The sequence below is a fragment of the Mixophyes fleayi genome, chromosome 4 (genome assembly GCF_038048845.1).
Source record: "Mixophyes fleayi isolate aMixFle1 chromosome 4, aMixFle1.hap1, whole genome shotgun sequence".
NCBI classification, from domain to species: domain Eukaryota; kingdom Metazoa; phylum Chordata; class Amphibia; order Anura; family Limnodynastidae; genus Mixophyes; species Mixophyes fleayi.
Window position 1 is genome coordinate 137878451 of NC_134405.1, and position 20302 is coordinate 137898752.

At 40.7% G+C, this 20302-nt stretch overlaps 1 protein-coding gene across 1 annotated transcript in view; it reads left to right on the top strand.

The window, feature by feature from the left end:
* Positions 1-13652: 13652 nt before the first annotated feature.
* The window catches only part of GOLGB1 (golgin B1), a 49045-nt gene continuing 42395 nt past the window's right edge, over positions 13653-20302 (top strand). Inside the window, exons 1-3 of the mRNA XM_075208449.1 lie at positions 13653-13777; positions 15930-16033; positions 17672-17839. Of these exons, the coding sequence (XP_075064550.1) occupies positions 15947-16033; positions 17672-17839 (255 nt within the window). The 5' untranslated portion in view covers positions 13653-13777; positions 15930-15946. The remainder of the gene's footprint in view (positions 13778-15929; positions 16034-17671; positions 17840-20302) is intronic.

Consider the following 20302-nt stretch of genomic DNA (forward strand, 5'->3'; position numbering starts at 1 on the left):
GAGACAATGCGCAGGTCAGAAGTAGATCTAAGACGGCAGGAGGGAGAGTATTTTAATATGAGATTTGAGATGTATGAAGGGGTGGTGTTTTAGGAGGGTTTTGTACAGTCATGGCCAAAAGTTTTGAGAATGACACAAATATTATTTTCACAGTCTGCTGCCTCAGTTTTTATGATGCCAATTTGCAAATACTCCAGAATGTCATGAACAGTGATTAGATGAATTGCAATTCATTTCAAAGTCCTGCGTTTCAGCCCTGCCACAAAAGGACCAGTTGACATCAGGTCAGTGATTCTCTCATTAACACAGGTGAGAGTGTTTGACGAGGAAAAGGCTGGAGATCACTCTGTCATGCTGATTGAGTTAGAATAACAGGACATCTAGGGTAGAATTGGGTAAAAATTTGGTAGAGTTAGAATAACAGACTGGAAGCTTTAAAAAGAGGGTGGTGCATGAAATTGCTCTTTTTCTGTTAACCATGGTTATCTGCAACAAAACAACTGCAGTCATTATTGTTTTGCAGAAAAAGGGCTTCACAGGCAAGGATATTGTTGCTAGTAAGATTGCACCTAAATCAACCATTTATCGGATCATCAAGAACTTCAAGGAGAGGGGTTCAATAGTTGTGAAGAAAGTTTCAGGGTGCCCAAGAATGTCCAGCAAGCGCCAGGGCGGTCTCCCAAAGTTGATTCAGCTGTGGGATCGGGGCACCACCAGTGCAGAGCTTGCTCAGGAATGGCAGGTGAGCGCTACCATCAGTCCTGTGTCATGCCAACATTAAAGCATCCTGAGACCATTCATATGTGGGGTTGCTTCTCAGCCAAGGGAGTGGGCTCACTCACAATTTTGCTTAAGAACACAGCCATGAATAAAAGAATGGTACCAAAACATCCTCCAAGAGAAACTTCTTCCAACCATCCAAGAATAGTTTGGTGACGAACAATGCCTTTTCCAGCATGATGGAGCACTTTGCCCTAAGGCAAAAGTGATAACTAAGTGGCTCGGGGATCAAAACATCGAAATTTTGGGTCCATGGCCAGGAAACTCCCCAGACCCTAATCCCATTGAGAACTTGTGGTCAATCCTCAAGAAGATGGTGGACAAACAAAAACCCACAAATTCTGACAAACTGTAAGCATTAATTAGGCAAGAATGGGCGGCCATCAGTCAGTATGTGGCCCAGAAGTTGATTGACAGCATGCCAGGGCGAATTGTAGAGGTCTTCAAAAAGAAGGGTCAATACTGCAAATATTGTCTCTTTGCATAAACTTAATGTAATTGTCAATATAAGCCTTTGATACTTGAAATGCTTGTAATTTTACTTCAGTATACCATAGCAACATCTGACAAAAAGGTCTAAAAACACTGAAGCAGCAAACATTGTGAAAACCAATACTTGTGTCATTCTCAAAACTATTGGCCATGACTGTAGGCAAGGGGGATCAATTTTAATTGGATTCCGGAGGACACAGGGAGCCAGTGTAGGGATTTGCAAAGTGGTGCAGCAGATGTGGAACGGCGAGAGAGGAAGATCAATTTTGCAGTACTTAGTTGTCTTTGAGCATCTGTGGATTTGGGTGCAGGGGAGAGGGCATGAGGTAAGATGAGGCTGAAGGAAAGGAGGTTGTGGGTAGAGTAGGAATGCTAAATTGCCTTGAAGATGCCTCATTCAAACTGGGGCCTCAGTCCATACCCAATCAGTGGGAAGATAAATCAAGTACCATACAGTCTATGATTTCCACCTTCCTTTCTGATCCACCTGGTATTTTATGTCTCACTTCGAATCTGGTTGTGAAGGACCCCTTTTCAAGGTGAAAGATGGTTCTCCACCCCACAGTAGAGGTAGAGGGCTACCGGGAATATTCGCCCTGTCGGTCATTGACTTAGAGCTTCAGTCCTCAGAACTGCACTTGGATTAAGTTAACTGATGGTAATGCACCTGCTCTGCTTGCCAATTAAACAGTGAATTAAACATACCTCCAAAATTTTACACCCCGGGAAAAAACTGTCTGGATCGGAATGGCATGACATAGCTCAACTCGGCCTGACCCTCCTAAATGGAGAAATGGTTGGGAGGCATGCAGTATATCCCTGTGCCCTGAGACATGCGGAGAATGGTATTAAGTCTTGAAGAACTCCTGGGGAAAAATGTATCAAGCTGTGATTTATTTAGCGATTTTAAAACGCTGCCATTTACAATACATTGACGGCAGTTTTAAGCGCCATAGATTTAGTTGTCTGGCCTTATCTTTATTGTAGGCTGTCTATTTTGACTCTAAGTAATTCGGGGTGTCATTTCTTATTTAAACCTGTTTGTCTTTTCTGTGTTTCTGATGGTGAGTGGAAGAAGAGGAAATCCATCTAGTGTCAGAGAGGAGAAGGAGGAGAGAGATACAGAGGAGCAAGTAGTTGAGGAGAGTCATAAGGTTCATAAAGAGGCAGGGTCTTCTGCTGCTAATGGGAAGACTAAATCTTGGCAAAATGTGAGCTTCAGCTTTGATGAAAATTGTGTGCTTGTAAAGCTAGTGTTTGACTGGCTTTTTGGCAATCAAGCAGCAACAACTCTATTTTCTAGAAAAAAACAGCTTTGGTCTTCTGTATGTGCTGCTGTAAATGTGGTTGGCCCTACTAAATGATCCATTGAGAAATTCCGCAAGCGCATATCAGATATTAAGAAAAGGGTAAAAGCAAAAATGTCAAATGAAAGGAAGCAGCAGCAGGGACTGGCGTTGGTTCTATCCTGGTCATTTACTATACCTCCTACGAGGAAGAATTCAAGCAGCTGATACCACGAGTGATCATAGAAGGGATAAATGTCCGGGACACGGACAGGTCTCTGTCCCAACCTAAGGCTGGTGTCTACTTTTAATGTCTTAAACCCTTTATGGAAAACTAATAATCAAGCATCATGTTAATGTTATACATTTTTGACATTGAATTCAGAAGCCTGACACATATAAGATAATGTGATAATGCCATGTTTTTATTTCATAGCTTCAAAAAAAAAATTTAAATTAAATATATTAATATCAATCATCTTCTAATTTTAAGTACAAAGGTTCATCTCAAATGCAGCCAACGCCACCAATCACTCAGCATGATGATGAGGAGTCGTCAGAAGGTGAATCCACCTAAAATGAAAAACTTAACATATTTATTGACACTGTCATTACACATTTTCCTGATGTCATAAACATCTGCAAATGGTTTTGAACTGTAACATAATAACATAGTTGATGTGGTAGAAAAAAGACACCAGTTCCTCAAGTTCAACCTATTTTGGATCTCCTGCAATCCCTATCTTATATTTGAAATTGATCCAGATGAAGCAACCGCCAATCTGTTTCAAACGGGAAAAATCCATCCTGACCCAATATTGCAGTTCTATTTCTCCCTGGATCCACTACTATCCTTTATTTTAATTAACGGTCTTAACCCTGAATACCCTTTTCCATTAAAAAATTGCCTAACCCTTTCTTGAACATATCAATTGAATCTGCCATCACAACCTTCCCTGGCAGTAAATTTCATATCTTGACTGCCCTTAATGTAAAGAACCCCTTCCTTTGCTGGTTGTGAAACTTCCTCTCCTCTAACCTTAGGGGGTGACCGCGTGTCCTGTGTACAGTTCTTGGGGTAAAACCTTCCTATGAAAGGTCTCTGTATTGACCCTTAATGTATTTGTACATAGTAATCAAATCAACCCTTAGATGCCTCTTTTCTAAAGTACACATGCCTGAACTTGCTAACCTTTTCTTATAACATAATGATTTCATACAATTTATCAATTTTGACTCCTTTCTCTGAACACTTTCTTGTTCCAAAATGTCTTTTTTTATAGAGTGGTGCCCAGAACTGTACTCCATATTCAACATGAGGTCTTAGCAACAATTTATAGTGGCAAAATTACACCTTCCTACCTTGCATCTATACCCCTTTTTATAGATGCCAATACTTTATTGGCCCTGCACTATTGCAAAGTCTACTGTCTACGAGAACTCCCAAATCCTTTTCCATTATCGATTCCCCTAAATTTATCACATTTAATTTATAGATTGTGTGGTTTTTTTTGATCCTTAAATGCATAACCTTACATTTATCTATGATAGACTACATCTTCCATTTGGCCGTCCAAGTCCCTCTGTAGGAAAACTACATCTTGGTCTGATTTTATTACCTTTCAAAGTTTAGAATCATCTGCAAAAATTGAAACTTTGCTCTCTAAACCACCACCAAGGTAATTAAAAAATATATTAAAAAGGAGTGTTCCCAGCACGGAACCTTGTGGTACACCAATTAAAACTTTTGACCAATTAGAAAATGTTCCATTTATCACAACTCTATGTTCCCTGTTCTCCAACCAGTTTTTGACCCAAGTACAACAATTGTTGTTTCCTAGACCCAGTTCCCTTATTTTATAAACCAACCTCTTGTGTGGTACTGTAAAAAAAGACTTTGTAAAATCTAAATAGACCACATCTACTGTTAAACCATGGTCTAAGTCCCCACTAACTTCCTCGTAGAAACTAATTAGATTAGTTTGACAAGACCTAACCCTCACAAAGCCATGCTGATTCCCACTAATAATCTTATTGCTCACCAAGTAATCCTGAATACTGTCAGTTAATATACCTTCTAGTAATTCCCCCACTATTGATGTCAGGCTTACCGGTCTATAATTCCCAGGTTGTGATCTCATTTCCTTTTTAAACAACGGCACCACATCTGCTATTCACCAGTCCCTTGGTACTGAATCTGATGAAATTGAATCTATAAAAACTAAGAAGAGCGATCTAGCTGTTTCTGTGTTTAGCTCCCTAAGAACCCTTGGGTGTATGCCATCTGGACCTGGAGCTTTATTTATCTTAATTTTATTCAGTCGCCTTTGGACTTGTTCTTTTGTCAGACAAGTGTTAATAAAGGTGCGGCTGCATTTCCATTTTTAAGTATCAACCATTTGTTCTAGTAAATACTGAAGAAAAGAAAGTGTTTAATACCTCTGCTTTTTCCTTATTATCATTAATCAATCCACCCCTCTCACTTCTTAGGGGTCCTATATTGTCTTCTTAAATCGTTTTGCCATTTATATACTTAAAAAACTCTTTAGGGTTTATCTTACTTTCTTTTATAACTTGTTTTTCATTTTCTAACTTAGCCAATCTAATTTCCATTTCAGAATTAAACAATTTAAATGCATACTCCTTTTCATTTATTCATTTACCTTTTTATTTAGCCTAATCGGTTTAGACTTAATTCTTTTATATATGTTTCCCATAGGAATAAACTTTTACTTGTATGTTTCCAACAACATTTTAAAGACAGACCATTTTTCTTCTGCATTTTTTCCTTCAATAACTTTATCTCAGTCTATGCACTTTATAGACTCCTATATCCTATTAAAATTTGCCTTTCTAAAGTTTAAAGTCCTAGTTGATTCCTTATACTGTTGCTTCTGGAAACTAATTTCAAATGAGACCATATTATAATCACTTGTTCCTAAGTGCTCCCTTACTTGTATATTTGATATTATGTCCACATTATTTGTTATTACTAGGTACAATATATTCCGGTTTCTAGTTGGTTCCTCTACTTTTTGGGACATGTAATGTTTTTTTATCGTGCTCAGAAACCTGTTGCCCCTAGCTGTAGCACAAGTCTCAGTACCCCAATCAAAGTCTGGATAATTAAAATTTCCCATAACTAAAACTTGACCTAGTTGTAAAGCCTTTTCAATTTGCTGTAGAAGTTGAACTTCCTCAATCATACCAATATCTGGCAGTTTAACTTCTCTGAACTTTTTCCTCCACTGGATATTTCCACCCACAATGCCTATATATTATCAACAATACTCTCGTAAATAACTTCCTGTATACTTGGTTTTAACACTGACTTAATTTAAAGAAATACTCCTTCTCCCCTCTTATTTACCCTATCCCTCTTGAAGAGAGTATATCCTTCCAAGTCAACTGCCTAGTCATGTGTATCTTCTCACCATGTCTCAGCAATACCTATAATATAATATTGGTCGTTCATTGCTACTAGTTCTAACTCCCCCATTTTACCTGTCAGGCTTCTTGCATTTGCAAGCATACACTTAAGTCTATTGTTCCCTTTAGGTAATCCTTTTTGCTTTCATATCACTGTTTTTCTTATTGGCTTTAACAAGGACCTCTCCTTCAGGTGCAATCCGTCTTGAAAATACAGATGGCATATTACCGAGAAATCAGCCCAGTGCGCCAAGAATCCAAAGTCATCCTTCTTACACCAATCTCTTAGCCACACGTTAACCTTCCTAATCTCCTGTTGTCTCCCTGGACTAGCGCATGGCACAGGTAGTATTTCTGAAAATACTACATTGGATGTCCTTGCCTTAAGTTTGCAACCCAGGTCCCTTAAATCATTCTTTAGGACACCCCATCTTCCTATAACTCGGCAATTGGCGCCAACATGCACCAAAACTACCAGGTCATTACCAGCCTCTCCCATTAATCTGTCCACCCAATCCGCAATATGTCGAGCCCGAGCACCCGGGAAACAACTCTGTTCGCCATCCATGGTCAAGGTAACAGATTGCCCTATCTGCCTTCCTTATAATTGAATACCATATCACCACCATCTGCCTAGGTCCCTGAGTAACAATGGTCCTATCTATGCTGCAGAGACCGTTACCCTGGTTGCTAGTGGAAGCAGTCTCCCCCAACTCTACCAATTCTGATCTGCCTTCCACAGCATCTTCATCCAATTTGGCAAATCTGCTGAGATTGCTCAGCTCAGAACTGGCCTGCCTCTTCCTCCTTCTGCTACCCCATGTAGCTATTACCCAGCTGCCTAATAGGTTGAACATTATTTTTTTTATTTTTTTAAAGAAACATCACAACTGTATGTGTCCGAGATGGATTCTGCAGAAACAACACAAGTACCAGACATTGCAGATGATACAGAAATTATTCTGGAATGTATAGATCATTTCTCAGAAGAAGTTGAGCCTGGTGAACCGACACCACGGATCCTTCCTGAAACTGCACAATCCAAACCAGCAGAACCAGAAAATGGTCCAAATGTGCCAACTTCTATTTAGCACTTTAGAGAAGTAAAAAAAAAATATATGTTAGCCACCTTAGCTGCAGCATATAGAAACACACCACCAGATTTATCAAGCCACTTGAATCTGGTCTGCAATAGGTATGTTCTAGCCCACCTCTAGTGGCTGTGTGTGTCTCTTTATATCTGTGCTGTGCAGGAGTCTGTGGATTCAAGAGAGGTGTCATTAACCAGGATTGACAACCATATACTGCGTCACTTAGAATTTCACAAGGCAAACATCTATATGATACATTTTAGTATAAATTATGTTTGAAAGTGTATGAATATTAGTTCACATACAGAGTAGCCATTTCTCTGGCATTTCACCCCTCTATTTTATCATAGAGGGCTGACTGGTTCAGGATACAGACATCATGGCAATGGGCACTATAGCCTGCAACAACACTCATGATTTTTATGTTTGCATCACAGGCCACCCACACATTCATAGATTAGGAATGGTGCTTATTGGTACACTGTCACAGTCTAGAGACAGGATAGGAGCCCAGTGGCAGGGAGGAAGGCTGGCTAACAGGAGGTAAGAAAGGTCAAACAAGCCAGGTTAGGTACACAGAGAGGCGGAGAGGTCCAAAGGTTGAGGCAGAGGTGAAATAGAGGGCAAGCCGAGGTCGGTACACGAGTAGTAGATGCTGGTAATCAGGAACAGCAGCAGGAGCAGGAGCTAGATCACAGGCACAGAGCACAATAATCAGGCACTGGAGACAGGAACTGGCTAGGCTTTTATAGGAAGTCAAGGGGTGGAGCTAAGGCATGCTGGAACATCAGGAGATCACTGGAACTGATCTAGAACACAGAATACAGGCAAGGAACTGTCCAGCAGCCAAAATAGCTCAGTCAGTAGAGCAGTAGAGGCAACAGTCCACAGATGCAGAAGCCCTGGGTTCAAATCCTGACATACACACTTCTGCCCTGTGATAAAGTTATCTCAGCCCAATGTGTGTGTAATCTATGGCCCTCAAGACATTAGGTAATCTTGAGAGCCTATAGAAAGCTATCTTCAATGCATGCCATTCAGAATCCTTGCGGGGAAAGCAGATATATGTATGTAACAGTTTGGTAAGTGCACTTAACACTACAGATAAGTGCCTGGAGAATGTTGCCTGTGTGAGCACACTGATTGGAAAGAGCCTGTGGAAACAAAAATAAAGAACGCACATTAATATTTGCATCCCATTTAATGCATTGGAACAAGATGTTTATGGATCCAAATAATCTCTCAGCTGCTCATACAGCTGCAGGAGGTTTGCTATGTTAAGCCTAAACATTTGAACAACCTCCTGCTCTGAGGGAGTCCATGGTCAAGTGTGCTCTACAATCACGTGATCAGCACAGGATAATCAGACCCTGGAGCTGGTGCAGTTGTTCTTCCTATCTCCTGTGTTTAATCTCAAACATTTCATTTTAAGCCAACAAAATCTCAAACAAATTGCCAAATAACTCCATTTTCATCTAGCCTCAGAATAATAAAGCTTTGAGGCCAGGCGCGGGCTGGCGAATGTCAGCCCGGGGGGCGCACAGGCGGCCGCATCACATGACAACATGATGAGCCCGCCCCTGTTTGGGGCCCTTTTTCTAGACATCATCAGCCTGCATACACCAATGGCTGATGTTTTTGTTCATCTCACCTAACAAAGGCAGAGTTTTTTTTCTGGCGTTTCTCACAGCAAGAGAGTGATGATTTGCAAAATCGCAGCCTCATACATATGAAGACTTCTATTCTTATCATGGCTAAACATCGGGATGGTGATTTGTAATGTGGTGATTTTGCTAGCATCAATTTATTGGCGAGTTCTTTTCAATTTGCACTAACATACATCTGCGGTTAGCAAATCACCATATAAAAAATCATGAAATAATGGCAAGTTTGGCAAATTGCAGCTTTTGTCCCTGGTTATTTCTTTCTATTGCGGGGAAGTTCTTAAATAAGGTTTTGCCAGAACATTATTGAATTACCTTCAGTCAGGTGAATTAACTTCTATTTTCCAATGTGCCTCTAATACTGACTTACCAGCGGCACTCATTTTTCTGGAGCTCAAAATGCATTGACGACTATTTAAATAGCTCGGCCACTATGACTTCTGCATTAGAGACCAATTTGATTGTGATATTTAATCACCATATGGTGAGTTAGACTGAAAAATGTCGGTCATATTACTGTTCTGAAGACAACTATAAAAGATAAACCTTCAAATCTCTTGTGACTTTACAATGCAGGCTCCCGAATCTGTTTTTTTTTTTTTTTTACAATGTAGACCCTTAAATTCTCTGATGGCTTCATAATGCACCCCAAATATCTGATAAATTTACTATATAGACCCATGGTGACTCTACTATGCAGACACCATATGTCTTCTTTTCCATCTTCTTTCTTCTCCGGGAATACAAAGGTTAAAAAACCTATTAAATGATGGAAGAAATGTTTCATTGAACCTCATTGATACAATAAAGTTCATTGCGATCCCACATGGGGTCTATACACTATGACAGTGTTCCCCAAACCCAGTCCTCAAGCCCCCTAACTGTGCGGGTTTTTCAGGTGACAAGGGAAATAATTAGTACCACCTGTGGATTTGTTACAATGTGTCAGTCAGTAATGAATACAGCTGTGCTCCAGCAGAGAGATATTAAAAACATGCACTGTTATGAGTCCCTGAGGACCAGGGGCGGGCTGCATTGCGTGTCATGAAACCTGCCAGCCCGCGCCTGCTGAGGACTGGATTTGGGAAACACTGCAGTATGACATAGCCTGGTATTGGTTATGGCTTTCGCGAGGAGAAAGACCCCATGCCATTCATCCCCCAGCATTTGTGGTAACCAGCCCAGTCTATGAGCACTGGTACACAGTTGACTTTTTGAGACTCAGTTGTGATCTTTGTTTTTATTTTTAAATATAGATTAAATGTCAGTCACGATCATGCTGACAATGATGACTAGTGTCTCTAGCATGCAGCTCCATCATAATACTATTAAAGCAGAGCCGTAACTAGGGTGGTGCTGGCAGTGCCGTCGCCCAGGGCGCAAGCCCAAGGGGGCGCAGCAGCCGCCCGCTACCTGGCTCTATCTACAGGCTTTTCTCTCGATTGCGACCTCTACGTGTCCTGGCGCTGCAAAGCAGCCCCAAAGTTGTGACTATAATGCCACCTTTTCCAGCCACTTTTCCAAATCTGGGTACAGGCAGGTCATAGTGGTGCTCACAAATTTACAGCTAAAAGGCTTGGATCCCCAGCAGATTCTAAAAATGTATAGCGCTGGTTTCCTGCATTCTCTTCAGATGCTTAATCAGAATTTTCTTTACCTAGTATTAAAGCTTAGATATGCATCATATTAGGTCAAATTAATGCAACAGTAGCTATAATTCAAAAGGGTTCACAACCTTTTTCCACCTCATATGCGTTATGCAGGGTAATTTTTTCCGGTGCACTTAGTCATTTTAGTTAGTGTACCTTATTTATTTACATATTTCATCTCCATTGGTACCAGCATTACCTGCAAATGAGTATAAAAAAACAAGCATTTTAGTGTCTTAAATAAATACTTTTTCAAATAGGCTGAGCTGTCCATGCCCCTCCCTCATGAACTTCTCATTTGCATAAATAGGTAATTCATAGGGGGAGCAGAAAAGACCCATATTGGTAAGGCTGACTTTCAAGTAGATGAAGAACGGTGGACAACCTGGTTTCAATTTATAGAAATGTCTAGTTTTATAGGTAATTACTAGTGAAGAGACTTAGGGGTACATTTACTAAACTGCTGATTTAAAAAAGTGGAGATGCAACCAATCAGATTCTAGCTATCATTTTGTAGACTGTACTAAATAAATGATAACTAGAATCTGATTGGTTGCTTCTGTATTCTTTGTTTGAGAGGAATGTTGGTATAAGTAGTTGATGGTGCTGTATTGCCATTTGGAAGCTTCTGGGGTACCTCTTGGTAAGTTAGCTCTCAGTTTAAATACACATATAAGTATGGCTCAAATATATGTGACTCTCACTGTTTAGAGTTAGGACCACCCTATTAGTAAAAGCACTGTGTAATAGCTTACCATACATTTGCAAATGTGTGCAACTGAGACTTTTGCATTTTTTATGTACAAGTAGAAATGGCAGCTCCTTTGCTGGCTATAGCAGTGTGCTGGGGGATGTTTCACTGTGTTTGTTCCTTTCAGGATAACCCCACCCTTTCTAGCACTGCTATGAGCCTATAAATTGATTGAGCAACTTGCGTTCCAAATGCCGAACTTCCTGTTGGTGGAACGCACGTGTTCCACTGCGGGTAAGTAAAAGAGTCTCTCTCTCTCTCTGGTAAATTAATGACACTTAATGGAACAAACACCTTCTTTAGGTAGAACCGATATAAATATTTATTAAATGGTAGTTATTTAAATTAGATTTTAGTGTTCTCTATTGGCCAAAGCATCTTTTTACATATTGCAGTGTTTGGAGGGGCAAAGGAAGCTGCATCGCAGTATTTTCAGGGGCAAAGGAAGGCTACATGGTACAGTGTGATGACGAGAGCCATTACTATGGCATAATATGAACTGGGGGCATTACTGTGCCATAATATGAATATAATATTAAATAACAGATTTTTGTCAGGTAAGGTATGCGTTAATATTATTTTTTTTAACAGTTTAAATGTTTAATGGATTTGCAAGTATGTGTAACAGAATTCTTTCAGGAAAGTGCTAGCCACACCCCAATATTAGGTTGGCCACACCCACTTGACAAATGTCACTCCCACTTAGATGGGGGGCGCCGATGCCGTCTCGCCCAGGGCACTAAAATGTCTAGTTACGGCACTGTATTAAAGCATATCTAGATGAGCTTCAAACGTCTTTCATACAGATGCATTCTAACACCAAGTTACTATTATTCTTACTTATAAGGGTGAAACGAATGGAGACGGCGCCTGTACAATGTAGTTAAGAAAAGTTCTATAATATACAGGCGCCGCCTACTCCTGTATCACCCTTAAGAGCAAGAATAATAGTGCCGGTATTGAAAGTCACGTGAGTGCATGCGCCCGGCTTCTTAAAGAGTCGCACTGATTGAAAGTAATTTCTTTAAAGAATCGATATACACAGCATGTCGGGGTCCCGAGATTCACAGTCAATATGTTGGGGTAAGTGTTGTCGTCGTAGTCATCCATGCACTTACGTACCCAAACTGTGCCAAGCTCGAGCACACGCAATTGCCGATTCAAGCTTTGGGCATTTAAAGGTACATGATTTTCTGTTGTATCACTTGCACCAGCTACAGTTCGGGTGTAAGTGTCCATTACTATCAATGACGGTCGCATATGTATCATCACCATTTATATAGCGCCAGCAAATTTAGTAGTGTTTTACAATTGAGATGCATGCTGGAATGTGTTTGCAATCAGGAGCAACTGTAAAAATAATTTTATGTACAGTAGACATTCATAACTTCCTAATAAATGTATTTTATGAGTGGAAAAAAGTTTTTTCCTATGCATTCCTTTGAGACTTTATATTCCACATATATATTAAATGTATCCTGCCAGTTTATTGTCTGTTAGTACAGAGCGGACCTAGACTCGTATTCAACAGACATATCTTTACATCCGCTAGTAATTTAATATGGACGTATGTCCGATACATGGAAAACAATGCAATTTATGTTCATTTTGTTTGCCCTAATGAATCAAGCTCCTATAGACTAAGAACACACATATCGGGCCTGATGAATTAATAAATGTAAATGCTGATATGTGTCATATTTTGCCTAAAATCACACTGCGCATGCCTTGAAATGTAGCATATGCCAGAGGAGGCAACAAAGTCCAATTCATTTTCGAGTGCAAAGGACCCTTACTACTGCCTACTATTTCAGGGGGGGGGGGCCTTACTACTGCCTACTATTTCAGGGGTGGGGACGGGACTCTTACTACTGTCGAATATTTCAGGGGGAACCCTTGCTACTACCTACTATTTCAGGGGGGTACCCTTACTACTACCTACTATTTCAGGGGGGGGACCCTTACTACTGCCTACTATTTCAGGGGGGGACCCTTACTACTACCTACTATTTCGGGGGGGATGGTCATGGGACACTATGACCATCTTGCGTTTGTTAATGAGTCAGGCCCAGCAGGTTTATCAATTGCCCCTGCTATGACAAGCAGCACTTGCAGCGTTTCATCTCTGCGTCGAAGCAAACCAACATATATGGCCTATCCCAGCAGTAATTAACTGTACCAATAATCATCAGCTTTAGCGAATCTTGCTCTGGCTTTTATGGTTAGAAAATGTGCACTTCTCCCAGTGATTGGGTCGAGGTAAAACACACCCCCGAACGTTAATTGGTCCAGTAATACGCCTTCTTACACGTGACTAGTTCTCTGTATTCTACTGTCCTGCTGTATTATTATATTACCAGCATTCTGCGGTCTCTGATAGGCCGCGCATATGACAATAGGGCGGGCATTTCATTCTGCAGCTCCTATTCGCTGATGGCTCTAACACACAAGATGTACCTTACTGCGCTGATTGGTGGAAACTTTGAAGTGAGACAGAGTCCTCTGTTAGCCCGGAAGTGCCGGGTTGCTGATGTGGCCAGAGGCGGAGCAGTAAACAAGAGGTACGAGAAGAAACCGAGCACGAGTAACTGTAAGGAGAAGGGACGGCGACACGTTTAAGGTGATCCGGCAAAAGGTAATGGCATAAGGGTGATGTTCACACAGAACAGTTTTTACATGTTATCTGGCATCATGAATGCCTGGCTAGACCCTGCGATAATGTTGTGTATTCTCACCAAGGAGATATTTATTCAGGACCCTGTAAACATACCCGACACGACATTGAAGTTATATCTCCTTCCTACCTGCTGCTTGGATTGGGGTCACTGTTTCACAAGTTTACTTATTATGCATGTGTCTGCACGTATATCACAACCCACATCTACATCACTACCCAATGAGAATCCTTTTGTTTCTCCACCCAAAACCATTATGGCATAGCAACTACCAGTACCTCTGACCCAAATATGTGGGCAGTGCCAGTACTGTAAGTTCTGCTACCCTGGACATGGCTCAGCCACACTGTTGCCTTAATTACCTACCGCTTCACAAAATGGCACTGCCATTCCTATTATCTCTACCACCCGATAACATCATGGCTCAGCTATTTCAATAGATTGCATTGGCACCACTGTTACCACTACTATCTTGAACATGGCACCGTCCCACCGTTATCCCCTTTACCCTCTACACCATAACATGGCACTGACAATCCTGCTACCTCTGCTATACCATAACATGGTACCAGAGCCGTAACTTAGAATTCTAGTGCCCTGGGCGAGAAAGACAAATGCCGCCCCGCTAGCCCTCAATTTTAACCAAATTAACCTAAAATATTCCTAAATTGCGCCCCCATTCAGCGTTGCGCCCTGGGCGGTCGCCCCTGTCGCACAGCCCTAGTTATGGCCCTGCGTGATACTACCAGTCTTGTTGCATTTATTAGCCCAGAACATAATGCTGCCCTAATTTTTCCTCTGCTGATTAAAAATAAAATGGTTATAAAATGGACCAATCCCTATTTGCTACATTGTTGATGTTTGTCCTTCCTTGGGATCCCATCTTTGTACTGTGGGGAACCCCTGATGAAAGGCATGCGCCAACTCATGTTCTTCACTGCCATCACCATGTTACAATGCTACCTTATCCTGTTGGCATAGTAAAATTACAAGCTTCTGTTGAGGAGTTAGTGAGAGTGGGGCCAACATGCCGTGCATTGGGTCTGTCTTGTTGAGGTACGGTATCATCAGAGGTTAGCACTTCTGGGCAGCACTGTGGCTTAGTGGTTAGCACTTCTGCCGTACACCACTTCCCGACCTGTGTGGAGTTTGTATGTTCTCCCCGTGTTTGTGTGGGTTTGCTCCGGGCGCTCCGGTTTCCTTACACAATCCAAAAACATGTGTGTTAGGGAATTTAGACTGAATGCTCCGATGGGGAAGGGACTGATGTGAGTGAGTTCTCTGTACAGCGCTGCAGAATTAGTGATGCTATATAAATAAATGATGATGATGATCCTGGCACCGTCCCACCGTTATCCCCTTTACCCTCTACACCATAACATGGCACTGGCAATCCTGCTACCTCTGCTATACCATAACATGGTACCAGAGCCAGAATTTCCTCCGCCCCAGGATATGATACTGCAATCCCTATTACCTCCTCTATCCAAGACGACCATTCATTTTACCTCTACTACCCCAGAACATGACCCTGCCAATCCTTTTGCTTCCATGAACCAGGACATGACACGGCCTCACTCCATGGCACTGCTACCTCTTTTAATGGATTAGCTGAGGGCAAGGCATTGTTAGTCCTATTGCCTCCTATATTTCAGATTATGAAAATTAGTAGCAATGTTACCTCCATTACTGCAGAACTTGAAGCTTTCTGTGTTTTCTCAGCCATTGATCATGGAACATGTATGAGATAATATCAGACAGGCCTGGGTTTATCTCTGGTGCCTGCTATTACAGCATCACATTGTAATTCCTATTGTTTTCGACCATCATGTCCCATCTGTGTTAGATACACATGTACTTTACTAGTAATTCAACATGACTATTGAGCTTTCTTTTCTTTTTTTTATTTATAAAGGCAGAAAAAAATATGGTAAAACATTGAGCCTTCGATTCTGCTTCCCTTGGCCCAAACCAATGTGGTCTTTCCACAAACTAAGCCTGTTCGAAGCTGATCATTATGTTTTCTGAAATGTTGAATGTGTCATTTATAAAATAATAATACTAAAAAAACTTTGTCGGTGTCCTGCTAGGAATATATTTGTTGTGTTTCAGGCCAGAATCTGGTCGGAATGTTCAGTCGTTTTTCTGATCTCGCGAATACAGTCCTTCATGAGCTTTCTGGTGATGGAGAAGGATCTGAAAGCACACGGGAATCCGTGAGTAAATTCTGAAAAGTCAAATCATGCTGTTCCAGGAAATGTTTGTAACCAGAAAACTCAAACTCTACTTTAGTAAACCAAGGAGAACATATGATACAATAGATGCAGGACTAAATCTAGGGACTGGTATTGTGGTTTTTCACAGTGTAAAAAAATCGGTTGATCACATCTCGGTTATTAGACGACGGTAATGGCTTATAATTTTACCTACAATTCATGTCTCCATTTCCCAGCCTTGCTGTATTTCTTGTTTATTTTACATCATTTCTGTTATTTAACCTGTGTTTTTATTTAATCTGCTGGTCTCATCCCACCTCAGCGTCAATTTATTTTAGTCTATTTCAGTTTCATTTTGTAAACCTTGCCTGAAGAAAGGACTGTGGTGTACTGACAGCTATCAGTGTATGTTATTATTTTTGCCTTTACACTTATCACCTACAGACTGTTTCGGGCTTCTGCCTTTATCTTAACGATTGTGATACTTTATACATACTTGTGTTTTGCTTATTCTGTTAATGTCCTAGCTATCAGGTAGCCTATGTGACATAAGAAGTCAGAAAATGTTTGGGAAACTGAATGCAAATTGCGCATAGAGAAACGTAGAGGAGGTCATTTACTAAGTGAACCTTATTTGCATGGCAAAACACCTTGGTTTTACACCAGTGTGCCTGGGTGTTCCTGCCCTCTGCTGCAACCTGCTAGTTGTGATAAAACGTTCTTGTGTTTCACCTAAAATACTGCTCGAATTATCCTCATTCATTTCTTATATTAGCCATGATAGAGAGGGGATATTACCACTGCTTTTATTACATATGGCAGTTGTATGTGGTCATTTTTTTTTATTACAATGGTCACAGTTCACCTGGAAATGCGCTTCTCCACTAAAGTGTAACATGTAGGCGTTAAAATGGACCCATAAAATGTATAGGACGAGACTCAAAAACTTCCAGCTCTGAGTTGGTGCAAATATGAAGTCCATTTGCATTGTGGAAAAGTGCGTCAATGAATGCCTCTAAAAATGCACTCTTTAACCCATCTTATCGCATTACAACAATCTCACTTTGCAACGTATGGTCTCGTTTCTGCACTGCTCTGCAAAATTTGTAACTTCTCCGTCCTTTAGTGGGAACGATGTCATCTGCCCAACTTGTCCCCTCTGCCCCTGCAAACTGTTGCTCCTTCCCCAACGTTGCCATCTTGCTCTGTGAACCTATGTACCTTAGCAGCATTGTTGGCACCCCCTGTGCAAAATGAAGCGCATGGCAAGTCCAAAGCAGCTTTTACACAGTAAAGGAGCTCCAGAGAAGATATATGCAGGAATGGTAACTGGGTGTGTGGGGTTAAAGTCTGATGGAAGCACAATGTTTTCCGTTGTTTGTTTGTATGATCAAAACAGGTTCTACCTCAGTGCTGTGACAGGCAGGTGAATGACAAAAACAATGGTTAGCCTACGAGTGATCTGAAACAAACAGTGCACGCAGTGCTTTTAATAAAGTGTTTTTGTTTTGTCTTTTTAAGAGCAGAATAATTTCATATGTCAAATAAAGTAATCTGAATCTCAGGCCATCCTGAAATGGTGAATTCAGCCCAGGCCATTGTGTGCCCCAGTGACAGTGTGTGTTTTTCTGTGTACAGGATCCTGTGCCAGAACCTAGAACAGTGGAGGCAATGTCAGATGACCAGATGGAAACATTGGCTCATTATGAGCAATTGGTGATACAGCTGAAGGGGCTGATCCAGCACAAGGATGCAGAGATCTGTCAGAAAGACACAGAGCTTCAACAGAGGGAAGCACAGCTTAAGGTAGGCGTGTGTGTGACCTTAAAACCATCTCATGGACCGTATAATACGTTTTGTCTTCAAAGTAGCATTTAATGTTTAAATGAAGGTGTTAATTTGCACAAAAACCTAATTAATTTCAGGGGGTTTTTTTTATGCAAACATCTCCATTCAGTTTTCATTGTCCCTTTTGTCTATATGCAGACATAGTATGCAGAATGCAAATGAAATATCCAGCACCAAAAGACAAATTTGTGGTACTTATAGTGCTACCTGAGATGTGATTCTTTTACTATTATTCTTGTAATACATATTCTTTCAAGCCCCTACTTTAAAACCATAGGAGTCCCAACACCCTGACTCTAAATCGCAATCCTCTGCCTATATACAACACACAGGGTTCAAGCATTGTTGAATAGTCCCTGAGTGGGGCAGGTTCCAGCTGTGTGGCTATCTGGAGTTCTCCTTGCATGCTGAATGTGAAAGATTTATAAACTCTTTGTTGCTGCAACAACAAATTAAAAGTATTTTATTAAAAAATGGACAGACTCTAATTTATTAGACTTTTATAATATGGACACATCCCTATTTGCTAGATTTTTGGTGTTTGTTCTTCCTTTGGAATCCCCTTTACTGTACTGTGGGGAACCCCTGATGAAAGAGAGATGGACCACAGCTTGTTGGTTCTTCCCTGCCACCACCACGTTGCCATGCTACCTTAGCCTGTTGGCGTAGTAACATTCCCAGATTCTGCTGAGGCGTTAGGGAGAGTGGGGTACAACATGCTGTGCATATGCAAGCATAAGGATCTTCCACATATTTGCACTTTTTGATACCTTAATATTTGTCTCAGAGTGGTTTTACATATTAAAACTTTACTTTGATACGTTTTATGTATGTTTATTGTTCCTTTTAAGTACCCAAGTTTATTATTATCGTAGATTTGTATGGTGTCCGCAGCGCCATACAGTAGGGAAAACAGGACATGCAAGGTAAACAAGATAAACGCAGACATGAAAACAAAGGGTAATTTTATCAATGTACTTCACATAGTTCTTGTGCAACCTCTCACAAATATATTCTTTTAGATGTGGGAGTTGAGGTGTTGAGTAGATTTTTGCTTCCATATGTGACTGTATAATTGCACAATAGTGGAGGTTTCTTGTACAGCTGCTATGTCAAATGATCACTGTACAATGCCATGTGTATAACTTACACTCTTGCACAGTCACCACAGACCTTTTTCATGATCTGTATTTAATTAGTATAGTCCACAATATGTGCTTCCAGATATGTGAGTGGGATTTAGTTTTACTTTAATCTGTTCCCGACTGGACACAGGACATTTTATGTCGGTCTGGAGGTTCTGGGCCTGATTCATTTTGTAATGTAAAGTGAACACAATTTGCTTTTTTTGTTATTATTTGGCTGGAAATTGTACGGAAGTACCCCCGTATTCCAGTACAAGTGGATTGGAAGAAACATTTCTAATTGAATACGGTTATAAGTCCCATTAGAACGCACACATTTAAAAAAATTAAAAAATTGATTAGATACATACATGCCTGTTACTATAATCATTCATAAAAATATATTAATATTTTTATTTTATTTTACATGCAATACATTTATCAGGATTTTATTAATGCATACTGTACATAAAACGCATTTTTGCAGTTGCTCTTAAATGCAAACACATGTTCTGGCAGTCATATGCAACCAACGTCACTATCAATAGGCACTTACACCTGTCCTGTAGCTGGTGCAAGTGACAAAGCTGGAAATCACTTACCTGAGAGATGTCCAGAGCTTGAATTGGACGAATGTGTGTGTGCACTCAAACTTGGCACGCCCTTACTGTACATTGCCTACGTGCATACGCCACTTCCCTCCGCCGGTGTGTCCCTGAAATCATAGGCAGTCAAAAGTGCCCTCTGCATTTGAAGATGAATTTTGTGTACTTCTTTGGGATATAGTTCTCTTCTGAGCATGCGCATAGCAACTTGCACAAAATATGGCACGCATCTGGATTTACGTTTCTTAATGAATCAGGCCCTCTATGTGTTTAGTCTAACTATATATATATATATATATATATATATACTGCAGCCATGTCCATGTGCTGCCATTGTTGAATCTGTCCAAATGGTTTCCTAGGGAGCAGGAAATAACCAATAGCGTAGAAAGTGAAGGCAGTGCGCTTAAAGTGAAAGTACTAAGCACTTTCGCATTCAGTGGTGTGGGAATGCAAGTATTTATTATTGCTTATAAATAATAATAATAATAATTATGCACGCATATTGTGAGATCATGATGGCAAGAAACAATTGGCTGTGAAACTGAAGCCCCTTATGGCAGTTCAGGGACGGTCCAGATCTTATAAATAAGCTGCTACTAGACCCAATACCACTGGATCTAAAGGTGTTAATGTGTAGGTAGAGATGCATTAGAGCATCCCCTCAGCATTGGGTCTATCAGAAGTCTAGA